The 22,118-nt window shown below is 45.3% G+C and overlaps 1 protein-coding gene across 1 annotated transcript in view; it reads left to right on the plus strand.

Moving 5' to 3' along the window:
• Positions 1–22,118, plus strand: part of SUSD4 (sushi domain containing 4) — a 105,891-nt gene that overhangs the window by 3,126 nt on the left and 80,647 nt on the right. The window contains exons 4-8 of the mRNA XM_009636913.2: positions 19–213; positions 381–570; positions 788–905; positions 1,202–1,347; positions 1,762–1,853. Of these exons, the coding sequence (XP_009635208.1) occupies positions 19–213; positions 381–570; positions 788–905; positions 1,202–1,347; positions 1,762–1,853 (741 nt within the window). The remainder of the gene's footprint in view (positions 1–18; positions 214–380; positions 571–787; positions 906–1,201; positions 1,348–1,761; positions 1,854–22,118) is intronic.

Raw genomic sequence — 22,118 nt, forward strand, 5'->3', positions numbered from 1 at the left:
GTTGTCCGTCATCTTGAGGGGGGGCGCTTCGGGCCGGCAGCTGCAGGAGCTCCTGGCTGGCCTGGAGTGTTCAGAGGCTCACGTGGAGCCCTTGGCATTGCAGCACTTCCTCCAGAGCATCCCTGCCAAGCTCCTCGTGACCCACCTCTATGAGGACTGGATGGCAGCCATGCAGAAGAGTAGCAAGGAGGAGAAGATTGCAGAGCTGAAAGCGTAAGTGTGGGCAGCAGCCGGCCTGTTGAGCAGGAGCCCTGACCGCTGGCTGAGAGCCCCCGGGAAGCTGTGCAACACGGCCGCTGGCTCCTACACACCTTGGGCAAGCCTGGGGGATGGCGGTGGACAGCATCTGCTTTCTTAACATTGTGTTCCTCTTCCCTCAGAGTGGCTGAGAAGTTGCCTGCGGCCAATCTCCTCCTCCTAAAGCGGCTCCTCTCCCTCCTCCATCACATTGGCCACAATTCAGCCACCAGCAGGATGAGCTGCAGAAACCTGGCTATCTGCGTTGGGCCCAACTTGCTGAGCCCACCCAGCAAGGATCTGCTCCCACTGGAGCTGGAGGTGACTGAGAAGGTATGCTCCATTGAGCAGCCAGCTGCAGCCTCCCTGGCCCATCAGAGCCTGGCTGCTCAGCGGTCCCGGGATGCCTCCTGCCTGGAGCAAATGCTGGTGGGGGGGCGGCCCGCCAGAGGCCACAGCCTTCTGCACAGAAGCAAGGCTCAGGAATGGGAAAGGCTGCTTGGTCCGTTTTCAGGCAGCAGGGTTAAGACCAAAGCTTTGATACGTGCAGGTCAATGCGCTGGTGGAGTTTCTGATGGAGAATGGCAGGGAACTCTTTGAGGAGGACACAAGTGGCCTTGCCAGCCTACCAGCTGAGGAGTCACCAGGTCCCACGGAGAGATCTGGAAGTAAGAGGAGGGAACGAGGGTTGTCACAGGCTGGGGCTAGAGACACCAGAAACCTGTGTCGTTTCTGGTGGGGCTGGGCATCAAGTGTTGTCCTTTCAGCCCCACTTGTCTGGTGGCCTCTCTTTGGCCACTGCCTCTCAGGGCACCAATGCTTTGCTCAGCAAGACGAGCTGAAGCCTGCCGACAGGGCATTGGAGGGCTGAAAACACAAGTGGTGTAGGGCTTTGGACGGGCTTTGCTTTAGCTCTTGTTTGCTTCCAAGCAGTCACTTGGCTGCACGTGCTTTTTCTTTCCAGGCCTGTGTTTGGAAGAGCAAAGTGTCCCTGCCCTCACAGCAGGCACCGAGCGTCAGGCAGCAGCCTTGCTGCACGCACCCCCCTCCTTGCTCGGTGTCCTCAAAGAAGCTGGGGGAGATACGGAGGTGGAGTCTGAAAGGGGAGAGGTAACGTCAGGTGAAATGGGAGAGGTAACGTCAGGTCCCCAAACACTGTGAGCGCGTGTCTGGTGTAGGAGGGGAGTCTCAGATGAGGTCAAGTCTCCTGGCTGTAGAGTTGTGTGTGTCTACCCCCCTGGGATGATAGGTAGTAAGGAAAACAGGAAAGGTTCTTTCTCAAATGCTCTGGGCACGTGCTTCACCTAACAAAATGCCCACAAAAGACCTACAGAAAGACAGAGGGGAGTAGCTGTCAACGTCAGAGCTTCATCGAGTCTATTGGATGGGACTGTGTGAAATGTGGCTGATGTAAACCAGCCAAAGGGATTTCCTCTGGATGGCCAAGGTAGCAATATGGTAAACAGTCGCTTAGTACTCCAGGTCAGCTCTTTCCACCTGCTAACTCTGACATTTCTCTTGTAGGCCCCTCTAGCTTTGCCTCCAAGCACCCCCAAGACCGTGGCAGACTCCCTGGGGTGCCCAGAAGAACTGGTGAGGCTTTCTGAGCACAGCAGGTAAAAGGAGCTCACTTTGGTAAAAATTAGAAGGGACTGCAGTGGTTCATGCCTTTCCCTGCCTAACACCACTGTGGGATGGAAAGGTTTGCAGGCTCTCCCCAGGACAATGAAAAGCAAGGAAGGCCAAAGAGAAAAGTGGCCTGGGGAGAGGAGAAGGAAAGCCAACCCAAAATGAAAAGGAGGAAGAGAGAAAATGTGCTGAAAAGATGCAAGAAGGTGCAGCGAGTCAGGAAGCCCAGGTGTGTAGCAGGCTGTTCTGCCCATCTTTCCCAACTCTGGAGCTCTAAGTCAGTCTGTGCAGCTGGCTGGTGAGGGACGGCGAGGGATGGTGCTGTGCAGGGTTTGGGAAGAACTGCGTGGCAGCTCCCCAGGGGCTCCCTATAGAGCCCTGCCACGTGGCACGGGGGCCCTGTGCATCTCTGCACATGCCCAGGTCTCCAAGGGGATGAGGTGCCAGAGCCAGCCCGTAGGCAATGCCAGCAAGAGCTCTCTGTTCTGGACCACAAACAACTCCTTGTAAACTGGGGTTCCCAAAGAAAGGGCAACAAAATCCTGCCTCTTCCCACCTCTAGGCTTTACCAGTGCTTCCTGACTCTGTCGTTGCAGGTGCTGCTGCACTCTCCGTGAGCCCCTGTGACTGCTGGGCCCCCACGCTTGATGCCCACAATAAAAGGATCTTTTCTCTCTTCTGACCATGTCTGCCTTGGGATAGGCTGGAGTGGGGAGGTGTTGTTTTGTGATGGCTGCTTGGGGATGGTCCCTTGTCCCCGCATCCTTTCTAGTGGACATCAGGGCTGAGTGGGGGTGCTTCATGAGTGAAACCTAGGACAGTCACACAGGACGGTGGAGTATGGATGTGACTTCTGGAGGTGTGACTGTTCCCTCAGTTCCTCTTCAGATTTTGGCTAACATGCAGCTCATGCTAAGACCTGATGTCTGCTGAGAGCAGTGCCATGAGGTCAGAGTGGGGGCAAGAGGTAGGCAGGGCAGGGTGGCCAAGAATGTCTGAAAGTCCTTAGTCAGCCACTGTCACCTGCAGCTTGCTCTCCCCAGCAGCCATCCTCCTTGCACACAATTGTCAAGCAGTTTCTTCAGAATCCCCTTACCTGTGGCAACGGTATAAACCAAACTTCCATGCTGGGCTGTATAAATACTCCCCTCAAATGATGCACCCCTTATTGATCTCACAGAGCTGCAATGGGAAGATTTCTTTCAGTTTCCACAAAATGACTCAACAAAATCTTCTGTTGACTACAGAAATGTCATTTTAGAAAGGAGCTTAAAACTCCTGAACTTTTGGGAACTGCACCAGGTTCCTTCCCCTTGATGAGAGCAGTAATGCTCCACCCTTGTAGTGAACCACTGTCGTGGTGCACGCACTTGTTAATTGTCCCAGACACTGGCAAGAAGAAACCAAGCACTTTAAATATCACTCATTTCCTGCCTTTGAGAACTTACAGTCAAATTCAGACATGGCAAGGAGTAAAAAGCAAGTAAGAGAAACAGAGCTATGAGGGTGCTGAGAGCTGTTGGCCTCAAAACACCAGGCTTGTGTTTTTGCACAGCCGCTCAAGCTAGTGCCAGGTGAATACAAAGTACAGGTGCTCTGATTGTTCTGTCATTTCATACCCATCGTGCATTTTGTACAAGGGGCTTCAAAAAATAAGAAACAAGGGAGAGCATCTCTGGCATGAAGGTGGAGAATTGATGTATGAAGATGGCCTTCCCTTGAGAAAGAAGAAATGACTGGTGCCCATGGCAAGCAATCAGGAGGATGTATCTGGTACGTTCTTAGGAGATGGGTACATGGGATAAAATGAGACTAGATATATGTGAGAGTTTGAATAAGATGGAGAACCCAGTGATGGGCGCAGCAGTTGCAGAGGGAGGCCTTCATAGCAGCATTTTGCACAATGTTACACGTGAAAACAAGGAGAAAGGGGGGACAGGGTTGTTTTTCTGTTAGATCCAAGGTTCTGGGGTTCTTTTTGTCTTCACATCTGGGGGTCTGCTGAAACTTCTGTGTCTGAACATGGAGAGATTTTCGTTTAAATGCTGATACATTCGAAGGCAACCCAAAGCATAGCCTTATACTTACAGATCTGGTACAAAACACAGAAATAACAGACTTTGAGAATGGCCATAGTAACCAGACAAGATACAAAGAGTTTCTAAATCCCAGTATCCTGATGGATAATAGCGCTGGAGGCATGTTCATGCTGTAATTTGTATTCAAAGCCTGAACACTACAGAGAGACCATTTCTTGTACCTGGAATTCAGAACAGGCCCACTATAAAGACATGGCTGGAAGTTAACAAATAGATATGATCTCTTATCACCTTAATATTTGAGGTGAGTCAGTTCAAGGTTTAATTTTCTCCAAATAATATACAGCAATCTACGTGAGGAAGTGAATATTGCAAAAATGAGTAAGGAAAGATTGTTTGCTCTTTCTTATAACACAGGAATTAGTGGGCAACACATGAAATTATTAATCACAATAAATGAAAAGAAGAACATCTGTACGCAATACATAATTAAATTGTGCACCTCCTTGCCACAGGATGTTTTGGATATCACAAATATGAATGGGCTGAAGAAGCAATTAGGCAGAATCGGGGAAGAAAGGTCTCTCCTGGGCCATTAAGCTCTGGGAAGCGGGAACAGCCTGCAGAAATCCCTGAACTAGTGGCTCTTAATAGATAGAGGGTAAAGCAAGGGAAAAAGCTTGTACCATTTCTTACGCTTTTTTTCCTACGCATTTTTCACTGTTCAGGCTCAGAGACAGGATGCTGAGCTAAACGAACCTTTGGTATGACCCCGTGTGGCTATTCTCATGAATTATACAAGACACAGTTCCATACATGCTACGAATGCAATTCACATTCACGCAGAGCATCGGCTTATGGCCTTGCTGAATATTTACAGTGAGAGTTTAAGCAGAACCTAAGTGGCTGAGTTCATGCATTCACATGATCCCATTTCACCCTGTCTGAAATCACACACTGCCTCTTGTGCGACTGGTTTTTGGCGTGGGTGCAATTTGATATGCAATTAGTCAAACATCCTCTCCTGCGATATCTGTCCTGTTGTGAACAATTAGCATTGCATAAGGGAATGCGTTCTGAGGCTTGAATCCCGGGGATTCCTGTCAATTTGCATTGACAGCATGCCTACAAGAAAGGAGCATACAGGTCCAGCTGGAATTGAGTGTTAGCAGCCGCAGAGGCAGCCACATACCAGCCCACAGATGGTCCACTTCTTGCTTTCATTCTTAGCTTTGCCTGCCTTGAGCATCCTTTTGTTTCTATATAAATATTATGCAAGCTATTGAATGTGTTTGAATGTCCAGAAATGCACTCCTTACTGTAGCTAAGACCACAAGCAGAGCTCTTAGATATTTTGACGTGTAACCCATGGGAAGGAAATCATTGGGTTCTTAGTTATATACAGGATAGTTTCTTCTTTTCAGAGAAGAGGGGACCAGCTGGTGGGAGGCTGGCCTGATGCTGTTCCCAGGGTGGCCAGACTGCCTGGGAGCAAACTCCGCTTGAAGAAGGGACAACTTGACTTTGCAAGAAAGGTCCATTTGCTTCTAACTGTGGTTGTCCAAAAAATTCTGCTTCATGGTGATGAGTTTTTCTCCACATTAGACTGCTCATGAGTAGCCGGGTATCTTACAAGCCCTTGCAGAAATTATTTATTTAAAAAAATATGCAAAACCCCTCTCAAATCTGCCCTCATTCAGAACTATATTTTCTGGGGGAGTCAAGAAGAGGTCATTTTTTTAGTGATCAGACCTCATGTGTTGGAAAAGCTATCAGAAGCCGCCTTTTCCTAGCTTTGTAAAGCCATTTAACTGTGTTCTGGAAATAATTGGCTTTTAGTACTCTCACTAATCAGATACCTTCTTGGTTTACCCTGAACTAATTAACTCTCATCTCTTCAAATTATTCCCAGTGCAGCTGATCACCTAAAGACCTCCCGTCCCTCTGCAGCAGCTGCCGTCCATCGCTGATAAGGTGAGACATTCTCCATCACGAGATGTCTTCCCAAACAGAACTAGATCAAAATGCTAAGTAGTGCCAGGATATTGTACCAAATAACAGCCTTTTCTCTAGCTGCAATTTTTCCCTCTCCGGGGGACACTGCCTACAGTTCAGGATGCTGTTTTTCTATTATATGGGCTGCAACATGTTACCAGGAAACAAGACTCCATGTACATGGGACATCTCAGCTTGATCAAGCATTTTTGCCCTTCAGCGGATGATGATCTGCATGTGGTAAAAGACTACAGCCCTATGTGGGTTATAGGGTGCAGAATGCCACATCATTTTCCAAGCATGAAGAGCATCCCTGGGTTATATGTCATTCTGCCCCTCTGCACCTCTTAGGCCATGGTTTGGATGCAAAGAATGGTTAGACTGAGGTCATAAGAGGAAGCCAAAGCCACACACCAATATTAAAGCACAGGATTTGTTGGTTCTGAGACCTTTACAAGTGCCAGGCACAGGCAAACACTAGTTATTTAATACTGAAAGGTATAATGAAGTGGGATGTTCTTTGGAAAACAGAGAGCTGAGGCTGTCGAAGCAGACTGGGTTAAACATGCTTATGAACACCATCCCAGGGGTTATGTATTTCCACTGTCATAGCTGTAAATGTATGATCAGCAATTCCACCCAAACATTCAAAAGAGTCACAGAGAAGCTCTCATTGTCCAGGAAGTTTTTACTAATCTTTCTTTCTCTGATGCTAAAAGAGAAGCTGCAACCTGCCTGTGTTATTACTTGTACCTGAATTCCAAGCCTAAGGCTCAACATCGTGTAAGAGAAGATGGTAGCAAATATTGGCTGAAGCTGTTTGCTTGTCAAAGCGGTCCTGGGTGGTGTCCATCCAGGAGACTCAGTTTTTCTCTCCACACGGATGACCACAGAGAATCCCTTGTCATCCTTTCACATTACCTTTGGTTATTATTTACGTACCCAGCATTAGAGTTGTCAACATTAGTGTTTCCAGCCCTGGAATCAGTCCTTGTTAAAGCCTTGACACTGAACTCAAACTTTCAGAAGGGGTCCTTTTTCTGTTAACTATCCCAAAATGGAGATCTGAACAGCTGCTGCAATTGGAAGTGTTTGAAATTCATCTTTGGATCTGAGTGTTGCAGCACGGCCTGCAAATCTGTCCATTATTAACCTTCCAGATGGCAAGCTGAGGAGGCATCCTTCAAAAGATGGGTGTACAGTGAATTTTTAATTAACGGTCACTGACTTTTAGGAGTGAGGCATAGCTATATCTATGTACTATGCCAGACATCATAGATATCTTAGGAAACTGCTGGAGTATTGGAAAATAACCTTTTCTGAGGTGCAATATTTTTCTAATTAGATTTCAGCAGTCTACTTCAGATTTGAAATGTTGTTTATCTTCTTTTCTCTTACGGATCCTAACACCTTCTCAGACCTTCAGCAGACCACATCAGGACACTTGGATGGTCCCGCAATGTAGATTGATCAGAGTCTCCAAATCTGTTCTCTAGCCTTACTTGTCCCAGGACACCCATGAGAAGTTAATCGACTAATTAAGGTTAAACAGAGAGGAATCTGAGGGGATAGCTAAGCTGGAAGGGGGGGGGAGTGGCGGAGTTTTTAATCTTATGTTTTTCTTTTCTTGCTCACAGCCTTCTATTTTGTGCCATCTAAAATTTCAGGCACAAAAAATACTCTTCTGTGCTGAGCTTCTTGAAGCTATTAGGTTTGAATGATGATCTTGCTAATACTCCACTGTTTCCATATGCCTGTGTATCTTGGATCTGAGCACAAAATCACTTTGCAGACAAAGTTAGTAAGCAACTCCTTCAGCTCATCTCCTGAAGACGATTATATCATTTTGTCATTACATGTCCAAGTGAAGAGCAGTTCTTGGCTACTTCTTGAGTCAGACTCCTAGAGAATTCCCACATGCCCAGGAAACTACCCTTGGTTTCTGTGGCATATAAGTGGGTTGGCTCAAGGTCCTTGTTCAGAGGGAGTTAGTATCTTCCTCACGTTTGATGTGGTGTGTCTACTTGTTCTTGTGTGAGTGGGTATGAGATAACTTGTCTGGTGTTCAGACCTGGCTGGAAGCCTGGGTTAATGAAATATGCCTGTATTATTAAATTCTGCTGAGAGATAACACCATGTCTCTATACTAGCTTGGAGCATGAGTAGAGTGGGTTCACTCCTGCCTAAGCAAGGACTGCAAAGATGTACTACACAGACCTCTCCCAGTACACCAGGGCATTCTCCACAGCTGCTGGTGCACCACTCTGCTCTTTCATGTGACAGAGGCAGCATCCATGCTGCTGGGCTGAGTGGTGTGACCCAAGACTCCCACCTTTAGAAACAACCACGTGTCTTCTTGAGTAGGCCAACATAATAAAAATAGTTCAGAGGATGCTTTACTTGATTCTGTTCCCAGACTCTCTTCAAAGCTGCCTCTTACTCCACACCTTCCAGACATGACAACCACAGGGTCTGAAGTTTCTCAAGGTCAGCAATTCTTTTTCTTAGGGTTTTACTTATAGAAGTGTCCAGACCACAAGGAAGCCGTTGGGAGTACATCAGTCTTGCTATAAGTGTTGGGTTGCCTGCTAGGTCTGGTGATCAGTGTCGCAGAGAGAGGAGAGAGGATTTCTGCAAACGAACCTGATCCCACCTGTTGAACACCCACAAGGAGGTATGAGCACTTTGAAGTATTTGGTTTACAGCGGACTGCTCTGCTGATGTAATTTGCCTTGCATGTTAGCTACATGGCCCTTGAAGATGCAGCCATGCTAATTTGATAGTTTTAAGTACATGATTCCTCTTGGCTGCAAATTTCTTGGATAAAGCAGGCGTCACTTGCACGGTGCCATGATGTAAAAAGGACAGCTGTTCAGATTGCATCTAGTTGCTTTGAAATTGCAAGAGGCAATGTGAAAACTGGAGTTTGGGACCAAGTACTTGATCCCTAGAGCAGTAACTAGCTAGAAGGATCTGAATGGCTAAGATTTCCGTCGTCATTTAGTCATACCCACCAACCTTTGTCCAGGGAGACTTGATCCATGGCGAGGGCCCAGGGATAATTAGATTTCTGCCTGCTCGACTTCTGAATTGTTATGACTCAGCACGGCTGGTTCAGCTGAACTGAGTTCCCCTGCTGCTTAGGGATTCAACTAAAGAAAACTCAAGCTCATTATATAAAGGCAAAGTAAAATACATTATCAATTGATACACTGGGCTTTTCCAAAATGAAAAGGAATTAATAACATGCAAGCTCATCCAGTTATCTTTCTATTGAAATGGTTATAACAAACAATGTTCCTGTTATAAAAGCAAACTCATTTCACCATACTACTGTGTCATTCCCTGTTTCACAGAATCACAGAATCGCAAGGGTTGGAAGGGACCTCAGGAGATCATCCAGTCCAACCCCCCTGCTAAAGCAGGTTCTCCTAGAGCAGGTTGCACAGGACTTCGTCCAGGCAGGCTTTGAATATCTCCAGAGAAGGAGACTCCACAACCCCCCTGGGCAGCCTGGGCCAGGGCTCAGGCACCCTCAAAGTCAAGAAGTTTTTCCTCATATTCAACTGAAACCTCTTATGTTTCAGTTTGTGCCCATTGCCCCTTGTCCTGTCGCTGGGCACCACTGCAAAGAGTCTGGCTCTGTCCTCGTGACATCCACCCTTAAGATATTTGTATGTGTTGATGAGGTCCCCTCTCAGTCTTCTCCAGGCTGAACAAGCCCAACTCTCTCAGCCTTTCCTCGTAGGGGAGATGCTCCAGTCCCTTTATCATCCTAGTTGCTCTCTGGACTCTTTCTAGGAGTTCCTCATCTTTCTTGAAGTGGGGAGCCCAGAGCTAGACACAGTACTCCAGGTAGGGTCTCACCAGGGCAGAGTAGAGGGAGAGGATAACCTCCCTCGACCTGCTGGCCACACTCCTCTTAATGCACCCCAGGATACCATTGGCCTTCTTGGCAGCAAGGGCACACTGCTGGCTCATGGTCAGCTTGTCATCCACCAGGACTCCCAGGTCCCTCTCGGCAGAGCTGCTTTCCAGCAGGTCAGCCCCCAGCCTGTACTGGTGCATGGGGTTCGACCTCCCCAGGTGCAGCACTCGACACTTGCTCTTGTTGAACTTCTCTATTTCAATATAAAGGATTTGTTCTGTGCCATATAATTCAGCCATATAGATTTTGAAAGGAAATAAATGGTCTGAGCACTGGGCTATTGAGATTCCCTGCCACAACACAGAAAAACTTTCACATACACAGTGAGTATCCTCATAGCAGAGGGAGCAGTGACACACATCAGAAGAAGCTGGAGACTTATCTCCCAGTCCAGCAAATCTGCTGGGCATTATCTAGGAGAAGATCAAGATCTCAGCACTAAGGAGGATGAGGTCTTCATTATTTACTGCAGACAAAATATTAAAGTTGAAGAGTGAAACAGTTAAAATTTTCCAGGATGCCTAATGACCCTGAATGGATTTAAATTTTGGATATTCTGTCCAAGATACCTAGAAAATACCTTTACCCTCTTCAAGCCCAACTAGAAGAAATTGTTGAGATATATATGAAGCAACCTTTTTACTCTTTGTGCTGGGATTCACACTAGAATGTGGGGCAGTGTTTTCAGAAGTTATTTGAATAAGTGTTAGTGAACTGCACATGTATAACAACATCCTTTTGTGCCTGGATGTGAGTTACAATTCCTTTTTTATGTGTTTTCTGCTTTAGCCTTTTTAGTGCTGCTGGATATGACAGCTTGCAAGGTTTTAAACAAATCCTTATTTAAGTTAAATGTAGAACTACATCCGTGTTTTGTTTGGCTTTGGGGCTTGGGTTGGGGTTTTTTTGCTATTATGTGTTTTAGACAGTCGGGAGAGAGTGCAGAGAGAGAATCGGCAGCTTGCTGGCTTCTTTCTCCCAGTCAATGCATATCAGGCTGCTTCGCAGAGGACAACATATCCACTTCGCTGTGATAGATCAGATTCTTCAGCAGCTGCAGCCCCAAAAACCCCATAAACCCAAATATTGCCACAAAAGGATGCTGTTCCATAGCTTGCTGAGTTTTCAGTATCCAACTTACCATTCCACAATTGAGTTTGTTCATTTTCCTAAGAGATTACAGCACTTTCAGATTTATCTCAAGAAAATGAGTGTGGCAAGCTGATGTCAGAGCTGGTATCTCTCACGCACGCTTCTGTGTTGTTTTCATCAGAAACTGGTGGATCATTTCTATGAAAATAAGCACATAATCATTCCTCCCACAGCTTTCCTTCTCATCAGAGTCAAACTTTATAGAGAGCAAGACATTTATGCAAGGCATAAGCATAAACACCATAATGTGATTTGTTTTTAATGGATTTCCTCCTTCTGCAGTTTGAATGGGATTGCAGATTATTTCTCCTACAAACACTGTACAATGGTCAAGTATTTCTTCTGTTATGCATAGAAACTTGTATTTTACTGGTGGCTAGGCACAGCCTTTAACTTTCCAATCTGTAATTCTAGGCAAATGAGCATGGCGTGGAGCTTTGCTTTTTAGATGTGCTTTAGATGGAAATGCCCACTCATGGGTTCTCTGAGCAGGCAGCAGACTCTTAGCCTTCCTTGGTGCCCACTGTGGGTCTGCTTTTCTCTTTGCAGCTGGAGTCTTCCCTCAGATCCTTAAATAGGTTAATCCATCATCACAGGAAAGTAATAGGAAATTAATTATTGCCGTCTCTGATAAACAAAGGTAGCAGCAAACTTTCCAGTGGAGAGCAGGGCCAGTCTAAATACCGAGAGAATTGAGCCAGGAGGGACACAGCCTCAGGGCATTGATCAGTTTAGCTTCTCAGAATGCAGGAACTCCTCTATTTTAGAATTATTGACAAAACTGCACTTGAAAACCAAGAAATAAGAGCTTGCGATGACTCCAGAGTGATTATCACAGGTGGATATGTAATGTAACAGCCAGTGGTGATAGAGATACTGCAGAGGCTGAGAAGAAAGCCACTTAGATCAGAAGAGCTATGATGCTGGCTTCCAGACACATGCCTAGGGACTGTGCTCCCTACAGAGGTGGTCACACTTAGTAGGGTACACTGGCATTTGGCTTTCAAGTTTCTGTGTTCAGTTTCTCACACCATAGCTCAAACAGATCTAAACTGGGTGGTGAGAGCTTAGAAGGTGGTAAAGGCAATGATTAAAGATCTAGAAAAAAATGGCCTATGAGAAAATACCGAAGGAACCGGGGATGATACTCTGGAGAAGACTGAAGTAAGGCATCGTAACAGTCTTCAACATAGACAGCAGCTGCAAAGATGGTGGGAATAATCTGTTTTCCACATCCGCAGTGAATGGCATGAGCTTCTGTGGGAAGTCACAGAATCACATATCAATGATCCAGAAACATCGCAGAGGACCTCTTGGGGTTCTTTCCAGCCCTATTTTCTATGATTGCTAGAAGCAATGTGCAGGCATGTGAGATCATCCTCTTCCCCACCAGAAGTGTGTAATCAGCTACAATTTCCCATCTTAAGAGTTGGCTTAATGGTAGTTTTCCAGTGGAGTAACTCTCATCACTTACGAGGAGGTTCCTGATTTGCTCTGCTATTAGGAAGATCAGAAGAAACTTTGTATTCATAGAATCATAGAATGTTTTGGGTTGGAAGGGACCCCTAGAGGTCATCTAGTCCAACCCCCCTGCAGTGGGCAGGGACACTGCTAACCAGATCAGGTTGTTCAGAGCCCCGTCCAACCTGGCCTTGAATGTTCCCAGGGATGGGGCCTCCACTACCTCTCTGAGCAACCTGTTCCAGTGTTTTACCACCCTCATTGTAAAGAATTCCTTACTTATATCCAGTCTGAACCTACCCTGTTTTAGTTTAAAGCCATTACCCCTTGTCCTGTCACAGCTGGCCCTACTAAAAAGATTGTCCCCATCTTTCCTACAGGCCCCCTTCAGGTACTGAAAGGCCGCAATCAGGTCTCCCCGCAGCCTTCTCCAGGCTGAACAACCCCAACTCTCTCAGCCTGTCCTCATAGGAGAGGGGCTCCAGCCCTCGGATCATTTTTGTAGCCCTCCTCTGGACCTGCTCCAACTGTTCCATGTCCTTCTTGTGCTGAGGGCTCCAGAGCTGGACGCAGTACCTTCTTTAAAGCCATTCAGGATGTTGCTTGATCAGAGTTGAAGTGAAATTAGTGCTAACGTGAGTGAGCAGCACTGTGGATGCTGCTTAGGAAAATGCTAGGGCTATGAACATCTTTTTTCTTTAACAACCGCCGTAGAGGCCAAATTCAGCAGCAGCTAAAACCTCGCTGTTGTACGGTTGAAATTACAGATTTGAAATTAATTTACTGTGGGCAGCATGGACGTATCATTCCTCGACAGTTTTAAACAGCATAGCGCAACCATGACAACAATGAGATAAGCGGCAGATCTGGGTGACAGTCTAGGAACTAAATCTGCTCTAATCTACTTGAGTGTAAATCCACTTACTTCAGCCACATAGCTCCAGAGAGTGATTCCAGGGTGAGAAAACAGCATTTCGCCCCACTATACTCCCTTTTTTGTTGTCGTGCTTTTTTCTTTACCATTTGTTACCTTGTAGTCACAGCAGAGCACAGATAAGGTGAAACTGTAAATTGTATATTCTCAGCCGGGACTTTTCTGTTTGTAATGCTGGTTCGCGTACTTACCTGTGATCAGGCAGAGGAGGTATAATCACCAACATGACCTGTGCAAGTACAAACAAGAGCAAGCAGAGAGCCTAAAGATTTCAATAACAATCCTTTAACTACAGAGGTCAAAGGCAAATCCCTACGAATTACAAAGGACCTGTGATCTGGGTTTCCAGCAGGTGACTAAAGCTGTGGTGGCAAATCTGCCTTTGCTTGGATAGCAGTGAGAATAAACAGACCTCCGAAGGCATGAGGAAAAGAAAGCCTCTCTCTACCAGGACACTTAACCGCTTGTTTCTTCTTCTGTGCATGCTGGTTTTACGCGTAGAACTTGTTGAAGGTTTTGTGCGGCATTGCCGGCACCGGCTGGGACGTTTGCAGCTCTGCCGCAGCCCCAGCCAAGGGCTGCTGAAGGAGGCAGAGAGATGGGAAGCCTGAGATGGGAGGGGGCTTGAGGGACACGGATGTGACATCGGTCCCCCTGCTCACAGAACAGCTCATCAGAAGATTATAATCATTGTTTGGGATATATTCTGAGTAGCCCGTAAATTCTTCTGAATGGGATTGCCCCAGTCAGCACCGTAGCATGTTAGCATTAAATCACCATGGTATATAATCCAGAAGGTAAAACCTCTAAATCTTTTAAAAGGTTTGTTCTTCTGACTAGTAATTTAATAATCTTGTAAGAAGCTGAGATATAAGAGCTTTCTGGCAGAGAAATAGAGAAGAGGCGGTGAAAAAAAGTGTCATGTACTCTTCTGAATCAATTGTGTCTAACTTACGTTTCTAATGAATTATGAAAGGTGAGATGGCTTCTCTCTTTTTCCTTTAAGCTAACCTGGGACCAGACACCGTGATTAAATCTTCACAGAGCCCTGCTCCCTTACATGTATTTTTTGTGGGTTAGGCAGGGGGTTTGGCAGGATAAAATCAGGATTTTCCATACATAAAATCAGGATTTTCAGGTAATGACTGTGCTTTGTTGCATTTGGTTTCCGTGTCCTGCGCATGCTTGTGGAGATGACCGAATGATTATCAGTATTAGATGAGCCACTTGTTTTCAATGCTCCCTTACATATCTCTTGGGCTTTGCTCAATCTGGTTTTCTCACTGTTTTTGCGGATCATAACCTAAAAGCTTGACCCAAAGCCCAAAGAAATAAATAAGCATATTACTTTGGCCTTGAATAACTGAAGGACTAGACAGCAGGCTAACTCGGTGCAGCTCCTGGGTCAGGCAGCTTTTAGTTTGGCTTTTCCTATACTGATATTTTTCCTCAGGGAGTTCAGTAAATGTTGCCTAGAAACACCTGTGCAGCAGAAACATCTGAGGCACGGCGAAATAGCCATAGAATCAGGTAGGTGAAACAGCCCATCTGTTCCCACCAAACTGGATCTGGGGAGACAATTCCCATAAATAGATTTGTACTAATCAAAATGCTGTTCGACCATTTTTTCTCCTCAAAGCTTTTAACTACGGCTCGCATCGCCCACAAATTTACTAGTCAACCTTAAAAATTTAATAAGTGCAGTGCATTAGTATAATATTCCACTTGTTCCTGAGTCGGTGTAAGTAAAGGTTTTAATTACTAAAATTATGCAGTTATAAAAATAATTTAATGAAATTATTCTTCCCATTTGCATTCACGGGCTGCCTGTATTCAGGCATTATGAGACGTGGTAAATTGCACTGAACTGGGGGGGCATAATTCTCAGCGCTGTAGCTCTGCCTGAGGACCGCGCACCTTAATGGTTTCAGTTCCCAGCAAAATCAAACCACAGGGAAGTGCGCTCGGTATATTGGAAGGAGGATTAAACATAAAGTATGGCTTTTGAAATCACTATCCTTTGCGTTTTGTTGGTGGACCTATGACCTTGGCATAGGTAAAATTATTTCACTGTCATCAGCCGAGAGGACCAGTTTCTGCTTTCAGTGAAGTCCCTCACATAACATCTTCCGCCATCGCCGGTGCAGAATGTGTGCCTTGCAGATGAAGGTTTCTGGATGATGCCTTAATTAAAGTGCATCCTCTCCAATCTGAAATGATATCTGTTTATTTCAAAACTAATTACTTCATCATGCTTTCCTCTGCTAAAAAAATCTTTGGTGCCTGAATAGGACTGCAAACTCTTTGGGGCAAAGACCACATATAATGAGATAATGTTATGTTTGTTAAATAATATATTAGGAAGGAAGCTTGTGAATAAAATATAGGCTGAAGTTTTGTGATTCAATTTTGGGTATAGGTAAAATTTTACAATTTATCCCACATTTGCAGTTATAAATAATCTTTTTCCTTGGATTCATAAATAAATGATCAGCTGAAATACAACCTGCTACCCAAACAGTCTCAAATGTTAGGAAAATGAGTTTTGACTTGACTATGATGGACCGAGCAAGAACTCCTGGATTCAAATCAGTTGCAACAAAATTTCACATATATGATTCCTCTTTGCTTCACGAGCTTTTTGTGTGGAAAGAACTGCAATATCCTCTGAGATGATTTTGAAGGCATTTTTTTCTGAAAGTTACAAGGGTAACTTCCTAACCTAGAACACCCACCCTACACCAAATCTACCTTCTGTGACAGGTAAAGCCAAGTGGTTGACCAGAGAACGGTATTCACTGCTTGCTAATATTCAGAATGGGCAAAAAGAGAACAGACTTTTACACATTTTTAGTGTTTCGGAAGGACTAGTTTCCCAAAGATGAAGAAAAAATGGTGAGACTGATAGTGAGAAAAAAAAAAATCAGAAGGAGCAACTGTGATGGGGAACTGTGAGCTCTTTCAAGAAGAGCTCATTAAATAGCCAAAAAGCTGTGATTCCAGTGCCAAGAAAGATGGCAGCGTTGCCTGAAAGGCCATCTGGACTCTGTGAAAAAATGAAAGCAGCAATTAGGTATAAGCAGTGATGTACGATCAATAAAAAAGGGTAACATATAACAATTGATTATAGATGAGAATTTGTGAAGCGTGGGGACAAAAAGACGTGACAGTGAATTCTTTCAGTTCCTTTCTGGCCAGACATGAGGCAGTTTGGGTTTTTCATTAGGAGCTTTGTAGGGAGCTACCACCGTGCAGGACAGCGGCAGCTCCCTACAAAGCCAGCATCTGGGTTGGTGGCTGTCATCACCCAGCATGGAGTAATCCCTTTGAAAAGGGTCGTGGGCTACTATGAGCTTCTCAAGAGTGCAAGCAAGCCTGAAGTTTATTGCTCCAGAGAAGGAACCACCTTGCAAGACAGGACTGTCCATTTCTCCCTGCCCTTTCTCCCAGGACTGAGCAAAGCCTTTTCCACCCCATCACAGGCTTCTCCCTCTCTTGCACAGAAGCTGAGCAGAGTTGAGCTGGTGGCAGTGGTTAGTAAAGGTGGGGACTTAAAAGCCCCCATCTCCTTGCTGCTCGCGGGACAGGAGCAGCCGAGGCTGAGGCCGTCTTTGCCCAGCAGTGCTTTCCCTTACTGCTGCAGCAGTGGGGAGCACAGTGGTGGCTTGAGCAGGTCCAGATCGTGTGAACCACCAGCTCAGGCAGCTGGGACCAGGCAGCCTGGCATGTCCCTGTCACCTGGGGTCCTGCCCCTGCTCAGCCTCCCCATCTGCCAGGTGGCCCTGGAGCTGCTCAGACAAGCTCCTCTTTAACACTCTTGGAGTGGTAAGAGCGCGGCCTGCTGAGCTTACTTTAAAGAATCTCGTGAAGTGGTTCCAATGTGGTATTGAAATATTTTCATGGGAAGAAGTACAGTTATGGTGGGACTCTTAAGTCCAGATGAAAAAGGCTCTGAGAAATCGTTGCTTGGGAGCTGAAGTTGATGAGTTCACGTTGGATAGTTGTGGATCTTATTTTCACATGGGAAGTAACTTAACTGTTTGAACAAACCACCACAAGGCAACTGGATGCCCTTCTGGAAACTTTGGTTTAACCAAATGCTAATATGCTTCAGCATACAGAATATACTGGGGCAACTGAGAGAACTGTAATGGTCAGGGAACGCATAGAGGGTCTGATCAGATGAAGGTCTAATTAGCATCAGATTTTGAAAGCCTGTCATCTGAAGCCCTTGCCCTCATCACCACCATACAGGGTCCCATCCGTCTATATAAAACCTGATGCTTTATGCACTAAAAATGTGTTGACATTGCTATTCCAGAGAAATTAGTTTGTGTTTCAGTTTGTGTTCTACCCTTTAAAAGAAAGCAATCACCTCATATAAATAATATAAAATTAACACCTAATTACAAAGAAGGGCAAAGCTAAATGTCACTAAACTTAATGAAGAGGAATAATTAATACTATGACTATTGACCTGTTGATGAAGGCTAGACCTGGATGGATTTGCTTTTCATTAGCAAGCATGAAGAATCAGATGACTCCCATGGGGATCGAAATACCTGAAAGTCATCTTACTCCAAAAAAAAGACAGAACTCCTCCCTCCGTGTAGACAAGTAGGGCTTCAGCCCTCACTCTGGGGAGCTGTTGTCCTGGGAGGGTGCAGGGGGCCTTGTGCAGAGATCGCAGGAACATGAAGGAAAGAGGAAGGCAGCATCATTTCAGAGGCTTTTCCAATCCACACTGCTGCCACGTGCAAAGTGTCCCTGGCAGACTGCTGCCCTCTCCTTCTCCGGGCTACAGGGGGCTCTCCCTCGTGTCTTCTGTTCCCAAACAGATTTCCATGGGGTAATTCACCCCAGTTCTAACCATGCCCTTTTTTCTCCCACCCGCTCCTCCCTTCAGTTGCCCAGTGGCTCTTGACCCCCAGCTTCCCCTCCGTGGAATACAGAAGGGAGGGACTGCCACCAAAATCACACACACAAACAAGCAGGGCCTGCACGGATTTATCCCCCCCCCCCGCTTTAAGAACTGCTGATATTCTTTTTGTTTTGTTTTATTTAGGGTTTTTTTTTGCTAAAGAGAAGAGCTAATCTGACCTAATCTAGTTTAGTCTTCTCTTCAATTCTAGCTAATCCTGTTGCTATGAATTTCAGAGTAGCAACAGTATGCAGTAATGGTGATCCTGGTTCTTCCAAAGAGCTTTAGGTTTGTTATCGTCTCACCTGACAGATACTCAACTGCAAAAATGCAGCACCAAAAAGGAAAAGAGGAGCACATGCAGGGAGAAACCTGAAGAAACCTGAACTGTTGCCTGTGCCGAGCGCCAGATGAACAGCTGATACAATTGGCACAACTCAGAGGTAATGTGTCTACAGCTGAATCAAGTTATTTTCGTGGCTACATGAAAAAAAACTAGAAAATAAACATGGAAATAAGAGATGAGAACAGCTCAGATCCAAATCTCTGCTTCTTCAAAGTCTGCTAACGCCAAGTGCTGTCTAGGAGGTTTTTCTTTCTGGTGCCTTTCTTCTGACTGCGCTGATTCACACGATATAGCTGCTGCTTTACATTGGGGATTTTTCTAAAAGTTTTGCAACTTGATACTGTGGGGTTTGATATGTGCATCAGAACAGATGCCAAAGAAAGTGACAAAAATTCTCGTGTAACAATGATGCAACTCTCTTTTTGTAGCTTTTGCACGGTTTTGCTATGAAATGAAGTTAACAAGAAACATAAAAATGCATAGATACGGAATATATAAGACACATGTAAACCAGTTCTTACCAAATTCGTATTTGGCCATGTGTTATGTTGCATGGCATTTCGTTAGGACCCAATATAACAAATCTCAACAGCTTAGAAAGCCATTATGTGGTGCTATAAAATTGTAACATTTTACCTTTTTCTATTATTCTACTTTCAGGATTGTGAAGGTACAGGTATTTGCACTGGAAGGGTTCTCAAACAGCAGCTCTGTTCCTGCCATAGCCTTTCAAAGAATATGTGCGAACACATCTGCTTCAGCTCTTTCATTCTCCTCTCTCATGGGGACTCCACTCCGATTCCTCCTTCTTCTTTCCTTGTGTCCTGAAGGAATATATAGAGCTGATCTTTATGTGAGGAAAAAGGTAGCACACATCTTTTTATTTTTCTACACAGTTAATTAAGTGCTTCTAGGCAGACACACTGTGTCCACACAAACCCTGCAGAGACATGAGATGCAAGGGCCTGAATCCCCCTGGGACGTGGAAGCAGATTTCTCCTGCCCATAGGTGCTCGGTTTGGACAAGGGAAGGCACATCCCTTCTAGCTTGAAAGACACCCTTCTTATTGGAAGCATCTTGCTAGCTTAGACCCTCCTGTCATGGAGTTCCACTACTTCCTAGGCAAGCACAAGATCCCTGCTGCCGAGGCTGAGCACTCAGAAACACCCCCCCAACCCCTGGGAAATTTTTCTAAGAAATAGGGACGTGCCTTTGGGTTAAATTGCAGCTGAGCAGGGGTCTGGAGTTTGCAATTTTGAATTGAAGTGCCCTTTGGGGAAGCTGAGGCCAAGGGACTTGCTTGTAGCTCTAAGTTCAGGCAGTGGTAGGAAGGAATTTGTGTCTCGCTGTTGCTGTGCGGTTCCCTGTGTAACGGGCTGTGCTGCCCACCCCACAGGTGCAGTGGAAGTCGAATGTGCACCTCCTCATTCTGCTCTTGGCCACCTCTGCCAAACTGGTGAAAAGGGCTGAAAAGTGTCATTTGGGAACTTTTCCAGTGGGCAAATGGACGAGGCTGGGCACCTGTCACAGATGAAGTGAGAGGGAGACAAAAATAATATAGTTTATTGGTGTAAAACAGTGAGTTAACAAAGTTCAGTGGTAAATGCGACAATAGTTTATAAGATTCGATGGCAAGGTGCACTTGGTTATTTACTGCACAGAGGACAGGGTCAGACAAAACTGTCAGGGAGACCCTCATGAGATTCAGAGAAGATCCCTTGCTCTAAACTCCTTCCTCAGAGAGGAGTCTAGGCGCGGCTGGATCCAATCCTAGTCCCAGACTTGGTCAACAGTTTATGCCTAAAGGGTTAGATATGCGCAATCAATCCTTTATGTCACTTAGCTAAGGTTTCAGCGTTAGCATGCCATTAGCCACTTACCGAGAATCTGTTGTGGTAAGGAATCTCTCAACCTCGAGGAGCAACCTTGAGAGGCATCCCTGCAGCCCACTGCCATGCAGGAGAGCTCAAAGGGTTCTGGGGCTGCTCACTATTGATGGGGGTAAGATAATTGGCTGATAGTCATATTTGCATACTGACCACTGTGCTTAGGTGGGCACATTCCACAATAGCCCTTGGCTATTGGACTGTTATCTGTCTCCCCCCACATCCAGTGGGTGCATCCTTCAGGACCAGACACATCTATCACCACCGCCACAGGTCAAGGGAGGGGAAGTCGGAGGCGAGGGGGGAGCACACTGTCACAGCACCTTAATTTACACAGGCCAACCTTCAGTGAGTAATGAATCTGTGAGCTGAAGGTGAAAGACACTGGGTCCTCTTACGCAGAACTTCAAGTGTCATAATACAAAGAATATTAACTGTGTCAAGTGTGCTGTGGGCATAGAAAAATTAATCATGAGTTTATGTTTAACGGTGATGAATACTATTCATGCTCAGAACAGTGTTGCAAATCAAATGCTGTATATTGCACTTTGCATTTGCTGGCCTCTTCTTGTCTGGTGGGATGAAAAGATCTCATAACCAATTTAAATTGTTTCAGGTCATGGAATTGTTTCACTTCACATTCTTCTGCTGGAAATTACTGTCTAATGGAAAGAAAGGGCAAAATGTAGTCACAGCACTAGTGGGCAAGTACAATGTGGCTATAACCAGAGCTGTACAAAAATCTCCATGTGTTGAGCTGAAGAACAGCCGCCCCAGTAAGCGCTATGTAGTCCACTTCTCCAGTTAGCCAGGTATCTTTTTTTTTTATCTAATCCCCTCTAAACTATGTTGATGGAAATAAAAATATAGTTTTATGTTAATTAAAACTTTTCATTTGTTATGTAGGTCAGTAAGAAACAAAGAAGTAGTTCAAACTCCACCCTCCCTATGCTGCCAGTTTTTCTAATGAAATGTAATTAGCACTAATTGGTAAAACTACACTGATGGCTGGTTATTAATGTTTGTGTATTGGTCCCAGATGTGGTTTTATGGCTGTCAGTGCTAATGGCTCAGTGAAGGAAAAAGAATTCTTCTTTCATATTCCTGTCATTTTTGTCAGGATACCTCCCCCTTCAAACAGGAGTGACTATGTTTAAGGGAGGGAAAGGCTCTTCTTAAACCCTGACTTTGTGAGAAAGTGAATGCCTTCAACTCTTGTTTGAATTTGGTAGGAGTTGAAAGCAGCCAGCGCTTAGCATCTGCAGAATCAGGACCAAACTATTTGAGGGCTGCTTTTCTTGAGCTACCCTAACTGTTAGTGGTTCAGAATTTATCAAGATAATTATCCTCCTAATTGCATACCTGTTCTTGAAAGCACACTTACGAGGCCAGCCTCTCTTCTAAGCAATCACCTTAAAGTATTCTGTTTAGAATAATTTCTTTCCTGCAATCCCTGCAATTACCGAATGGACAGCAATCACTCTCTTCAGGCAGACGTAGGTGTGAAAGCTGGCCTTTTTAGACAGGGATGAACGCAAGTGATGAAATCAAGATTTCCAAAGCAAATCTATCCGGAGAGGGGTGGGGGG

This window comes from Egretta garzetta, unplaced genomic scaffold (genome assembly GCF_000687185.1).
Source record: "Egretta garzetta isolate BGI_Z169 unplaced genomic scaffold, ASM68718v1 scaffold130, whole genome shotgun sequence".
Classification (NCBI taxonomy): Eukaryota; Metazoa; Chordata; class Aves; order Pelecaniformes; family Ardeidae; genus Egretta; species Egretta garzetta.